We start from the raw sequence: 13,419 nt of genomic DNA on the forward strand, positions 1-13,419 counted from the left end.
CTATAGAAAGTTGCTCTGAAACTTAAGATTAATGCCTTTATGTTTTCTGATCATAATCCTTCTGGTCTAGCATTCTTTCCAGACTATTCCCATCTTTGCTCCTGGGTTGCTAATGCCACCGGAGGGCTATGTTGCCAGAGCAACGTCTCTGTGAAGCAATAACAGATCCCCCCCCCCCCCCCCCCCCCCCCCCCCCCCCCGACCATCAAGTAGCTCCTGGAATAATGCCCAGATTGTTGCTTAAATATGCTAAGCCAGACTGAGAGGGCAAGGCAGTTTTGAAGGTGTTAACCTGCTGCCTTCTCAGATCACCGGTGTTCTGACAATAAATGTTTATTCTAAATATCCCAACTCTTCTGTTGGTCTATTAGCTGAGCGATGCAGGCAGCACGAGCCCTCAACTCGGTTGTCCTACGGTTTAGATGAGGGTGCTGGAACGATATAAATAGCTGATATGATCAGATAATTTTAACAGACTAGTTCATCAACACCTAGGAAACACCTGTTGGGGGCATGTTATTTACCTGGGTGAGTATGTTAAGAGGAGTCAAATGTCCTGCACTGGGAGATGTGGTTAAGAATCAGGGAATTACAAGTCATTCCAATTAATGTGGTCCCATTTGTTCCCTGGATAGCAACATTTTAGGAAACGTGAGCTGTATCCTAATTTTGTTTATTGTCTTTCAATCATCTTTGTTATCTATAGTAGATTGCTGTTTATATGTAAGAATTTTATTGCTTACATGGCATACAATATTTATAACTACATATTTTATAGAAGTACAGTATTAAAGTTAGTGGAATACAAACATTCTGTACATGTCCTGTGAAATGTGCTGTCATATGAAATAAATATACCTGTCTTTACCAAAAAAAAAAATCATCTTTTTTAGCTTTAAGTCCTCAAATAATTATAATATTATTATAATTAGCCAAAGTCCATGCCTTAGCCAAAGATGGCTTCTAAGCTAGAAAAGACCAGTTTTGGCTTTTCTCCCTTTGTCAGGGCTAAAACAGAAGCAGGTCTGAAGAAAAAAAAATTTCTGTAAACATATCCTGGAGGGGGAGGGATTGTTCCTGGGCTATCTATCTTGCCTCACATACACCTGGCGTACTTTCTTTAGCACACTACAAGTGTCGATGGTCCTCGCTCAAGGTCAACGTCCATGTCCATCTTACCTTCCATTCAGAACACGCCTAGCTTTCTTCCCTAGACACCAGATCCAATAATGTTACTCAGGCAAAGCGAACTAAATTTTCATCTGACATGTACACTTTTCCAGTTCAGTCCAATAGAATGAGTTTACCTTTGTAGTTGGTGTGAATCATGTTTTCCACCAGAGGCCTCTTGAAAAATGAGAAACTTTAGGGCTTCGCGTCTCTTTTTATTCTGTACTTGATATGGATATCTCCAACATGCCTTTCGACTGCCTCCAGGATGGGGCATAAACCAGAATCGGGCATTTCCTTATTTCTCATACTGGAGGTCAGAAGAGGACAGAATGTGAATGGAAGCAAAAGATGTTAACAAGATTTAACAGAAAGAAAGGCAGCAGCCCACTCACCGTCAGTGTGGGGGTAGGGTATAAGCTGAAATCTTGGTCCTTCTTTAATGTAGGGAGGAGGCAAGTGTTAATCAAGCTATGTTTAGAGACTGCAATATGTTGTTCAGCTCTGCAGCTAGGCCACGAGGACACCTTCGGAACACAGGAAGATTTCTACTGGGATTGCTAACAACCCATTCCCCACACTTTGAAGGGAAAATAGGAAAAACAAAGTCTTCAAGTGGCTGCCCTACACAAATAAAATCATTTATTCCCTATGGCTAAAACCCTGGGGAATCTATGGATTAAAGGCTGGGAACGGTCAGCAGTCCTGTCCTGCTACATATTCTTACCTTTTCATGCTACATACTCTTCCCTTTCCCCCTTCCTCACTGTATGCCCATATCGAAGGGAGTGGGTAAACAAAGTCTTTAAATTATAACTCACGGGAACTAAAGAATGATATATAAACTGAATTCCATAACACTTGGGGTCCCTCTTACTCTCTGACTCTGAGAGGAGACCACGCTCTTTCTGTGGAGTGTTACACCTTTTCTAATAAACTTTCTTTTTGACTCTAACTTTGGCGTGCGTGTTACTTTTTTTCTATACTCTCTGCCAAAGGACACTCTTCTCTCGGTGCAGGGCTTGGTCTTCCCCAATCGGGGAAATTTGCTCTATCCTGCATCATGTTAAGAAGGCTGTAGAAAAAAAGGGTTTGTTCTGTTCAGTGGCTACGATGTTTGACTAGTCTGGGTTATTGGAAACAGTTTATACCCAGGATAATTGTAACGGGGTGGAATGCCTCTGTTTCTCTCCCTCTGACTCTTCCCACAAACTGTAGCCTGCATTTCTCCCAGGGCCTTCAGGTGAATAGTTCCTATTATAGATATGCTAACTGATTTAGAGAAATTCTGAAAAAACAGCCTCCTGAATAGATGAGAAAAGATATGTAAAACCATGACTGTTTATCAAACGAGTTGCAGGAATCTCGGACTCAGACTCCGATCAGCAGAGGTCGAGAGCCAACTGAGAAAAAAGAGATCTGGAGATTTTCCTGCTTTGCCTTGGATCCCACCTCGTGCCCCTCCTATTCCCTTTCCTTGATACCAAAGAAACCTGAATTCTGGGCTCTCTTAACACGGAGTTGAGGAGTCTAAAAATCTGCTTTCTTCTTGTCATGGCGCCATTTCAATAAATAAAACCTTTCTCATTCCAAACTAATCTATTGAATATGAAATATTTGATGCACTGAGCACATGAGCCTTGTGAATGCCACATAACATTTTATCTATCCATAGCTGAGTCTGGAAAACTTAAGGTATAGCAAAATTTCAGAAGAACCAGAATATTCTTTTATGTTACATCACATCTGTTATTTATTAATTAAATCTGTGACTTTTTTTTCAGGAATCCATACTATGCACACTGATGATCTCAAGCGCTCACAACACTATTTTTGATTAAAAAAAAAAAAACCCACAAAAACCATTGTTATAGTAGTTGGAATTTTTAATTTAAAAAGCCTTTAATTTTATATAATTTTTAATTGCTTAATAAAAATGTTAATGTACACTTAATTTAAACATTTTATATATAACATTGTGTCAATTTAAGATATACAACACATTGATTTGACAGTTACATATTGTAATATGATTGCCATTGTTTGACAGCATCTCTCTCAATCCAGATAATTATTTCTTGTTTGTGGTGGAAATAATTAAAATCTAGTGTGTTAGCGAGATTGATGATTATAATACAATATTGTTGTCTATATTCACTGTACTGTGCATTAAATCTCCAGGACTCTTTTATCTATTAGTTGCAAGTTTGTACCCACCCCCACCAGCCCTAGGTAACATCATTTAAATTTAAAGTAATTCCAACAGGCAAACATTTTGCAACTGAGGCTACTGATGGCCTTGGTGCTGGGTCAGTGACTCTGTTTTGGGTCACACGAACCTTCACTGTCTATTCAGTATTTACCTAGAAAATCCCAATTGCCCAAAACATATCATTAATTTGGGGGTTCCATAACATTTTTTAGGGTTAAAAGAAGTTTTGTATAACCTAATATACAACATTTCTAATGAGGGGAAAACCCTCCATTACTGATAACATTTCCCAAGACCTTTCGCTAGGTTCTTAGCCACCAAATGATTCCCTATTCTGCTGCTTTTCTATGATTTTGAACCTGGGCTCATCAAAACTTTTTTTTTTTTTGAACAAAGCAAGTCTTCATCCTACAAAGAAATTTTCCTAATAGTGGCTAAGAAGATAAAAATGTCTCCATATGATCACAATCCACAATTGGCAAACCAGCATTCCTCTCTTTCTCTTTTTTGCCTATTCTGTCCCTATCCCTACTGGTGAGACATTTATCTTTTGCACAAATTTTAAAGAAATGTATTATTTTGGTTTCTAGCATACTGTACAGAATCTTTTAAATTTTTCACAAGTTGTATTACGATTATAGGGAGAGCAGAGTGGAGGCATATTCTCCTCATGTCCCTCTTGAAACTCTTGAACTGTGATTGCCTGACCCCATTGCTTCTCTGAGATATGTCCTTTCTGGATTGCACGTATTCTTGGCTCTTTTTCAAACTATGTTTCCATTTCAGTTAATGGGACAATCGAACTCCTGTTGTTTAGGACATTCTAGATTGAGAATTATCTGGAGTGCAGGAGGAAAGAGGCAGACTGGGGAGTGGGGGAGGGGGGAGGCGTGACACCAGCCTTATCTAAGCTTTGGTCCCCCGGCCTTTGGATGGCCACAGCACTTTCCTGTGCAGGATCTCAAATGACTCCAAGGATAGAAAAACTTAGCAAAAGTGAACCACGGTGTTACAGATGTGAGGCGTCTGGTTGCTTTGTGTAAACACAGAAACAAACCCATGGCATCGCCCCATAGAGGATGACTAAGATAATGTCACAAAGCAAATTGCTCCCAAGAAGTCTCTTGGAAAATAGCCCCTTTATCAAGCCACAGGACCTACCTCCCAATCTAGTCCCCCTCCTAGAACTCCCTGAGCAATTCACTTGGCCCAATGGAGTTCTTCCATAATCCTGATCCAGTACTGACTGTAGCCTATGCCATACCAGTTGTTAAATATTTTGAATACCAAATTGGTGGAAAGGTTTCAGTTCCCTTTCAGCAGTAGCCATATGGGCACCACATCCTGATTTCTCAGTCCTCAGGTAAAGATGCTGAAGGGACAAGATGTCCAGAGTCCAAACCCTTCTCAGAATTTTCATCTGCTGGTTGCCTTTTTTCATTCAGCTCCTGAAGAAACGCCAAGATATGCAAAGCCTCAGGATTTGCTCTATTTTTAGAAAGCCTGGTTTGGGCAATTCTTTGCAGTTTGTTCTTGATCTTTTCTTTCACCTTTGACTCCTTGTTTATTTTCACACCCTCTATAAAATGGTGGATGGCCTTGCCTTCACACTTCATTTGATACAGCTGAAAGTTGCCGTATCGCAGATAGAGCACTTGTCTGTCCACAGACGTGAGCTCTTTGCTGAATTCTTTCTGGAAGTAATACTCTGCTTCTTCATACTGACCTGCCTGTCTGTAGAGGCAGGCAAGATAGGAGCAGACATGGGCAAGATTTCTATTGAGCTCCTCAGCTCTCTTTAAATAATACACAGCTTGTTCTATTAGTTTCTGTAACTCTTCTCTTTTCTCATACATTTCATTTTCTCCCATTTTCTGACACTGGAAGACTTTTGCCCTATAGCATTCCCCAATATAGCAATGCAGGTAGGCATTGTTTGGCATGCATTCTAGAGCCTTTTTAAGCAGTTTTATAGCTTTGTCTGGGTCATTTTTTTTTTGATACAGCATCGCTGCACCACGAAGCACATCTGTTGCACATGGGGCTTTCTCCACAGCTTCTTCAACTAACCTCTCTCCTTCACTCTCCTCCCTCATCTTTTGAAGTTGCAGAGCCAGGAGGACTTTAACATACTGGTTGTCAGGATTCAAGTGAATGGCTTGCCTCAGAGCACGAATGGGATGCTGAGATGGTGGCCATGTATCCAGATAGTAGCTCGAGATTGCCAGTCCAGTAGCAAATTCTGGGTTTTTCGGGTTCTTTTCTAGACACTTCTCAAAACACACCTTTGCCCTCTCAGTGTGCTTTTTTCCACTCTTTAACCGTGACCACCCTTCCTCATAATCCATCTCAGGACTCTCAATTCTGTAGGGGCTGGAAAACTTTTTGCATACATGTTTCACCTTGTCTACATAAACCTGAGCTTCTGAGAGTCTGCCCATGTGATAGTAGACCCAGGCGTAGTTTCCCCAGGTGACCAGACTTCGGATTTCTGCTTGGTCAGCGTGCTCTCTCTGGATTAACTCTTCAGCTTGCTGTAAACTTTCCAGTGCTGCCTCACTTTGGCCTCTGTGGTGTTTTATGTAGGCCAGCAAGTTGTACATCGTAGCTTTGAATCCACTGTTCTGAAACTCAGTCTGGTTACACACTCTGTCTTCAAAATCATCCAAGGACTTTTCTGCCTCTAACAAGTTCCAGGTGAAATGGCATTTTAGTTGCCGTAGGCTGCTCTCCAAGGAGTTCTTTGTGGTCTCACTGTAGGGAAAAGCAGAAAGATGGACATTTGAGACAGCACAGATTCACCGAGTAAGAAACAGGAGCATGGTGAATACAATTCTCCTCTGAAAGGGTGTGAAACCCAGTAAAAAAGATCATACTGTTTGTTCCTTTTTTGTTCTTTCTACAGTTTGGAGAAAAATGTTAATTAAATGCGTAGGGAATTAGGGACAGGGTGACTGTGGGCAGCAGAGTTAGGGAGAGGGCAGTGGGCAGGTCTCTGAACTTGAGACAGTTTTCCCTAAATTAAGGCAGTTTTGTTGCAGGAGGCGACACTCGACAGAGGAAATTTGGACTCTCAGACAACTTTGTTAGAGGAAGGAGAGTTTATTAGGCCAGTGGAGCGAACAAAGGCACAAGCTCCTTCCGGTTAGCTTTCTTACAGCTTATATACCCGGATAGTGTTCCATGCAAGGGGCGCATGATTTCTTTGTCTGAGGGTCTATGTTCACTTCCTGACTCAAGATGGGTGGGGGAGTTTCAGGTTGGGGCTGCAAGGAGGAAGGAAGTCCCAGACCATCAGTCCTATCTATTTATAGATCGTTAGGTGTGGCAAGAGTTTCCAGAAGGCCATTTAAAGATCTAAATGGTTAATCTACAACTGACTGAGTAGGTCATTTCTGCAAGTCCTTTCCTTTGCATTATTTGGATGCCTCCTCTCTCAGTTTGTCCTAGGCAGTGCTAGCCCTCTGCTTTCTTCTTGTGAGGGCCTCTGTAGAGGCAGCCAGATCTGTGGGAACTGTGGGATTTCAGTGGAGGTTTTCCATACTTTTAAAGTAAGGCTAGCATGGCATAGGGAATGCAGTCAGCAGTAATGTAATGGTGACGTTTAGAGCCAGAGGGAAGAGAGAGAGTAATCGTGGGATCATTTCATAAACTGTATACTTGAAACTAATCATAAAATAAAATAAAATGCTGAAACAAAAGAAGTAAGTTTACTTAATTACTTTGTTTCTGTTCTTCCTCCTACCTAATATTTACTTTTATATTTTGAAAATTTTACTTTATAATTTTTTCTTCTTTTAATGTTTTGCCATCTGGATTTTAATCTCTTTTTTATCCCTTTGATATTCAACACTATTTTATTGTCTATATTATTAATTCCTTAGTTGTTCTTAATTTTTAATCTTTATTACTTTCTATGTCCTCTCTAATTATTTGAGCTTTTTATATATCTTTAATTGATTTTTTTTGTTTATCCAATCCTTTTTATCACATTGATTTTGTTTTGTCCTTTTCATTATTTAGACGTTCTATATTCTTATTTTTTTGAACTTTTCCATTTCAACCATTTAAATTTTTTTCAACCATTTTAAATTTTTACTAACTTCCTCTACTTTTGTGTTATTCATTTTTTAACTTGATTACTATATATGTTGGCAATGTCTTAAACTTTTATTTTGGAATAAATATAATCACCCCTCCCCCTTAGATTGGTGACTTCTGTTCTTAACATGTCTCATTGTGTTGATTTATTAATAATTTTGCATTTGTTGCTTTAATTTTCTTTTGAAATTTTATTCGTGCTCTCCTGTAGTTTGCTTTCATAACACGTTTAGAAGGACAGCTCCAGGAGGAGGCTCACAAGACATCTACCATCTTTTTTTATGGGAAATGCTCTTTTTCCCATAGGGTGTCCTTGCAACGCTTCTGGAAGGATTTTCCACTCCCCTTAATGTTGGACCTCAAACCAACCAATGACAAACAAACAAATAACAAACAAAACCAACCAGAAACAGCAAGTAGACAAATAAACAAAAATCCTATCTTGAATAACTTTGGAGGTGAATTGGTTAACAATCTTTAATAGCCCCAAACTGTTTTTCTACAGTGCCTGTATAGGAGTCTCTAAAATGTTGCCTTTTCTCACTTAAAAAAATGTTTATGGTATATATTAATTAGCCTTTTATCAAGAGCTGATCTTCTAAATATTATGGATTCTGACGTTGGCAACCAACAGACAGATATCTGGGAGGTCATGTAATATGGCGAGGATCACTTTTGAAATATGCAAGATTATATTCCCCATTTTCTTCCTGTCCCCTACCTTTCACTTTTCATACCTTCCAATCCCCACTTTAATTGGACCATGGCTGGGTTCCCAAACTCAAGTGGAAGCTGGCAATGAAACTGAGAGGGAATAAAAGAGCCAGAGGCAGTTTTCATATGTCAAGAAGAGTGCTGTGCATGCTAGGGGTCTGATGGTGACTATATTCTGTAGTATATGCTGCAGAGGGAGTGACCCAGATGCACTTGGAGAAGACACAGAGTCTGGGTCCCCCAAGCTCCCCAGTGTCCTGTTCTAGACCTCTTGGTATTGCTATAGTCCTCTGTGTCGGTCCTGTGAGTCATGACAGGAACTTTAAATCAGTTCCTGCTCATTTCTGTTATTTGAAACTTAACTATCCCAAGTAGAATAAACAAAAAAATACGAAGGAAAATAGATAGGAGTTTCCTCTCAGGGAAAGATCCATGTCCTTTCAAAGCCCCAGGCAGGTCTTAGTAAAGAACCAGGTTGTCTGAGCCTTTTGATGTAACATTTGGGGGAGGGGAGCAGCAAAGCCAGGGAGAGTGCCTGGCTGGTATCTGCATTGTAATAACAGCAGTCTCTTTTTGAAAATTCATGTCCAATCTGATCTATCGTCCTTCTCAGTGAGATTATAGGACTATTTCCTTAAGCGCAAGAGCTCTTTAGTTCCTTTCTCATTTCACAAAAGAATCAGAGAGGGTGAACACAGTTGAAAAGATCTTCAATGTATAAAACATAGTCAATTGTGAATTTGCAGGAGACATTTAATATATACACTTTAGTAAAATCCCTTTGATCAACCATTCAAAAGGCATTTAATTTCACTGAGTAACTACAGGTTTTTATTTCCATTGGTAATTCAGAATCTGATCCCAAATACTTGCTTCCTGGACTCAGACTTGTAAGACTTATGGTCCTGATGCCTCTACAATTTCTGTTTACATAACAATAACATATTTTTTGCCCTGCTTCAGGTTTGGATCAAGGCCGCAATGACACTTCACCAGGCTCAGAGCGTCTGAGAACCAGGCTCAGAGCGTCTCAGAGCGTCTCTCACAGTGTCTGAGAACAGTACCAGAACCACCGAGGAGCCTGTTGGAAATGCACATCATCCGCCCTCCACCCAGAACTACCAAAGCAGAATCCAGGGTCGGGGTCAGGGGTTAATCCCAGGAATGTTACAGCAGCTCAAATCAAATTGGATAACCATTATCTTAGAGCACAGGGGCAATGTCTGGTGACGGTGCCTATAGCTAATCAACGAAAATTAGAAGAGAGACTTATGGGCCTGTATTATGGGAAAGATACTCGGAGAAGACCACGCTAAAATTCTAAGAAGTAGAAACAAACATTCTCAAAATTCTGAATTACTATAGAAACAGACATCTGGAAATATCTCAAATCTTTTTCCTCTTTCAGTCAGGATAACAGAAAAAAAATATCTTTCAAGAGGAGAGATCAGAAACTTAGAGAAAGCAGGTCATGTTTTCTCTAGTAAGAGAGGTCTGCGGCTGCTGTCCCTGGATTCTGGAGCTCCCAGGGCTGAGGCGTAGGAATCCCCTCTGGTCACCCCATTCTCAGACTGAAGAAAACAGAGAGTTCCCTTCCTACCCAATGAGCTAACACTTCCTCCCCAGAGCAGTCTTACCCATCTGGGGTGTGAGAGAATTTGAGAGGTGGGGACTATTTTCTCCAAGCGCTCCTCTCCGAGTGCTTCATATTTCAGATAGAAGGACTCTAGCCAATCAACTATATTTTTGTTGAATAAATGAATACATTTTACCAGCCCTAATACAAAGTTGACATGAATTACGAGCACACGAAAAGTCAAGTCCACCTTAAGATGAAGTGAGGTTGCTACTCGGTACACTTTAAACAATTTCTGCTCAAAAGAGATCTCTTATTAAATAAGAATCTTATTAAAAGCACCCCACTTAGTCTTTTCAAATAAGAAACAGAAGAGAGACAGTCTCCAGGAGCAATTTTTCCAGCTCCACCTTTAAATGAAGCTCCTGCCTGATTAACTCTCTCTTCTCTGCCCTCTTTCTTTCTGCCTCACTCCTCTCTGAACTCGGCTCTCAGCTTCCCCAGGGAGAAACACCCTTAGGAAGCTCGACTGTATGAGGGAGAAAATAACTTTGGAATAAAAAAGCCAGCATTGATATGACAAATGTACAACCTGAAAAGGTTATACTCAAATACCAAAGCAAACAAAACAAGTTGGAAACTTGCCTTTTAGGAGCATGGTTGCTCAGGATTTGCATTTCACAAGATTGATTAGTTATTTTCAACAGGATCAGAGACTGCTTACCTCATGGTTGCCAAGCACGTCTCAGATCTCAGGTTATTGTGCTCTTCAGAAATCTTCCTCCTCTGCCTCAAATAACTGAGAGAGACTTATATATAGAAGCATTGCCTGGTTCATTAGTCTTCCTTTTTGGCAACTGACTTTAGGAAAAAGAAAATGAAACTGGAAAATGAAATAGTAGGGCTCTTAGAGGAAATGAATCTTGAATAAGAGCCAAACCTTTAGGCTTTACTCTGCTTCTGTGCAGTGAGTCAGAAAAACTTCTTCTTGCTGAATTGTATCGATGTCCTCCATCAGCTGATATCAAGGGAGCCCATCCTAGCGAAGGATACATTTTCCAAGCACCCTGCCTTATTATTGCGATGGTAACCCATCCTCACCCTGCCCACTCTTATCACCAATATGACTCACAAGCCACTGTAAGGAGCAGTTATGTGACCTGCACAGGGCAGGGATTTTTCTTCTGTTTCATTCACTGCTGTATCTCTAGTTCCTACAATAATACCTGGCACATGGCAGGCATTTGAAAAGTAGCTGTTGGATGAATGAATACACGATTAGAACCATGGATTCTGATGATGTCAGTCTCTGGATTGGAAACCAAGATGCATTTACATGCTGTGACACTGTGGAAATTATTGAATGTCTTCGTGCTTTAGTTTCTTCTCCTGTGAAAAGGGGGTAACACTCTACCAAGGGAAACTGTCAGTGTTTGCCTTTTCCAGAGCTTTAGCTCTTCAGACATTTCATAATCCATCATGATCACTAACCTAAACCAAATAATTCCTAACATCTCCACTCATTCTTGGTTTCCCTGAGCTCCACGACATTTTAAATCCGTGTGGTTCACCTTGGCATTCAGCACTGGCTCATCATAATTGACAGTTGTAGTGGTTTGTTAGGATAGAACAGGTGTATTTTCTTTGCTTTTTCCTTATTCATACCCTTAATCACAGAGGGATTACAATATACATAGGCCCAAGGGGAAAAAAGGTACTATTGCCAGGTATCTTTGAGGACCAGATTTTACTCAGAGCATAAGTTAAACATATGTTCCAGTAAAACAGAGATTGCTGAGACAGGTTATTCAGTTTTGGAGAAGCTTTTTTTTTTTTTTTTTTATCATGGAAGCTATGCCTCTTGACAATCCTCTACCCTTTTATTAGGATTCACGGCTAAGCCTATCCCAGTTGGAAATCTTTACTGTTAGGTCTCCATCAAGAGTTACAAGTGCTAATTCTATTTACAAGTTCTATTACATATTTATAGAAATGTATGCTAAATGTGCAAGAAATGCTGAAATAGGAAACTAGGAAACATGATAGGTTTTTGGAATTTGCATTTAAGAAAACTATTGGATAGAAATGTTTCAGTCTTAATAAAAGTACTGGTTGGAGAGAAGTACAGAGAAAACACATAGTCACTGTGTTTTGAAATGCCTAGAGATATTGATTCACTCTTCAGAGATTTGTATGGTAAGTGCCTGTATATGATGCCATCACCTCAGGGACCACTCAGATTATCTGGCAGCTGGAGTAGAGTGAGATAAGAATACAGGATGTGGTTGCAAAATAGAAACCGAAAAGGAAAACCAACTCTCTCCTGGCTGTATTTTGAGAAAAATGAAACAGTGAAAGTTCTGATTACTCTGGTTACACATATTTATGTGTCTGTGTCCTAGTATAGGCCTAAGGCTGCCCTATCTCAGCCTAGACTAAGAGAGTTCTTGTTCGCTGTTGCCAGAATGAGGAAAGCCACCTTGAGGAGCTGCATCAGCTGCAAAGTGGTACAATGCATTAATTCTTACATGTCATAAACAACATCACCTAGGAAACTGCTAGAAATGCAAATTCTCAGGCTCCATCCTAGACTGAGTGAATGAATTTGCAGTCCTAGGAGAGGTCAGTGGTAAAGAGATGGGGGGGCAGAGGGAGCGGGGAGAAAAGAAAAGAAAAAGAGAAAAACTAAGACTAGATAAGATTAGATAACTCATGTGTACCACATGCAATGGTGGCTATGGTGATCATAATAAACACTCTCAATTGGAAAAAAGGAACATGGAGACATCTCAGAGGTCACGCGTCTGTAGATATGATGAAATTCCCTGGATAGGCATTTTGGAGACCTTCTATCTTGGCAGTGGTGGAAGTTTCTTAGTTAGGTCCTGATTCTGCTCACCGACGGGAACTACCTCGCCACTGTTCTCCATATCCCTGGCTCCATCCTCTGGGAGATCCTTTTCTACATTCACTCTTTTAATCTCACCTTTTTTTGACATGAGGTGGTCCCAGAGACTCTTATATTCATATAGAACCTTTGTTGATAGTATTATTTAGGAGAATATTTATTCAAAACATTAATGTCCTCAAAGAATATCTCAAATATTTGTCACTGTTTCATTTTGAGAAGCAACAGAGTTTTAAAAATAAATGATCACAGAAGCATTGGTAGGTAGAAGAGAGATAAAAAAGGCAACATAAAGGTACAAGGGAAGCAAAGGTAGTCAGAGGATATGTGGATTAAGTGTTCTCTGCATGTGTATGAATTTCTGATTTTTTTTTTTAATTAGCTGTAGGACTATTTCCACCTCTCTCATCAGCTGCCTCACCAGGTCTCTGGAAGCAAAGCTTCTAGGGTACGTCACAGTTTCCAAGCAGACTCTGCACATTCGTTTAGACTCCTTCTGTACATACTAAAGGGCTGCAGGCTGAGACCCTTCTGTAGGGAGCTAAAGCTCCCAAAATTCAAAAGAGTGCATGGATTATCTCGGGAGGCCTGCTTGCATATAAAAGGGAAAAGGCTGGTTCTGAGGAATTCAGGAAGAAGATTAAGAATAGAAACAGGGAGTGTCGAAGGGAGTGTCAAAGGAAGTGTCGATTGTACCTTGATCTTCAGGATGTTGCTTTAATTATGTTATCTTGGGAT

The 13,419-nt window shown here is 40.2% G+C and overlaps 1 protein-coding gene across 1 annotated transcript; it reads right to left on the reverse strand.

Annotated features, from left to right (window-relative positions):
• Positions 1-3,714: 3,714 nt before the first annotated feature.
• Positions 3,715-10,700, reverse strand: LOC105293100 (interferon-induced protein with tetratricopeptide repeats 2-like). The gene is made up of 2 exons (XM_011361604.2): positions 10,498-10,700; positions 3,715-6,136 (listed from the first exon to the last, which is right to left on the reverse strand). The coding sequence occupies exons 1-2, from the start codon at positions 10,500-10,502 to the stop codon at positions 4,735-4,737; spliced, it is 1,407 nt and encodes a 468-aa protein (XP_011359906.1). The 5' UTR covers positions 10,503-10,700; the 3' UTR covers positions 3,715-4,734.
• Between the last annotated feature and the right edge of the window lie 2,719 nt (positions 10,701-13,419).

This window comes from Pteropus vampyrus, unplaced genomic scaffold, assembly GCF_000151845.1.
Source record: "Pteropus vampyrus isolate Shadow unplaced genomic scaffold, Pvam_2.0 Scaffold68, whole genome shotgun sequence".
NCBI classification, from domain to species: domain Eukaryota; kingdom Metazoa; phylum Chordata; class Mammalia; order Chiroptera; family Pteropodidae; genus Pteropus; species Pteropus vampyrus.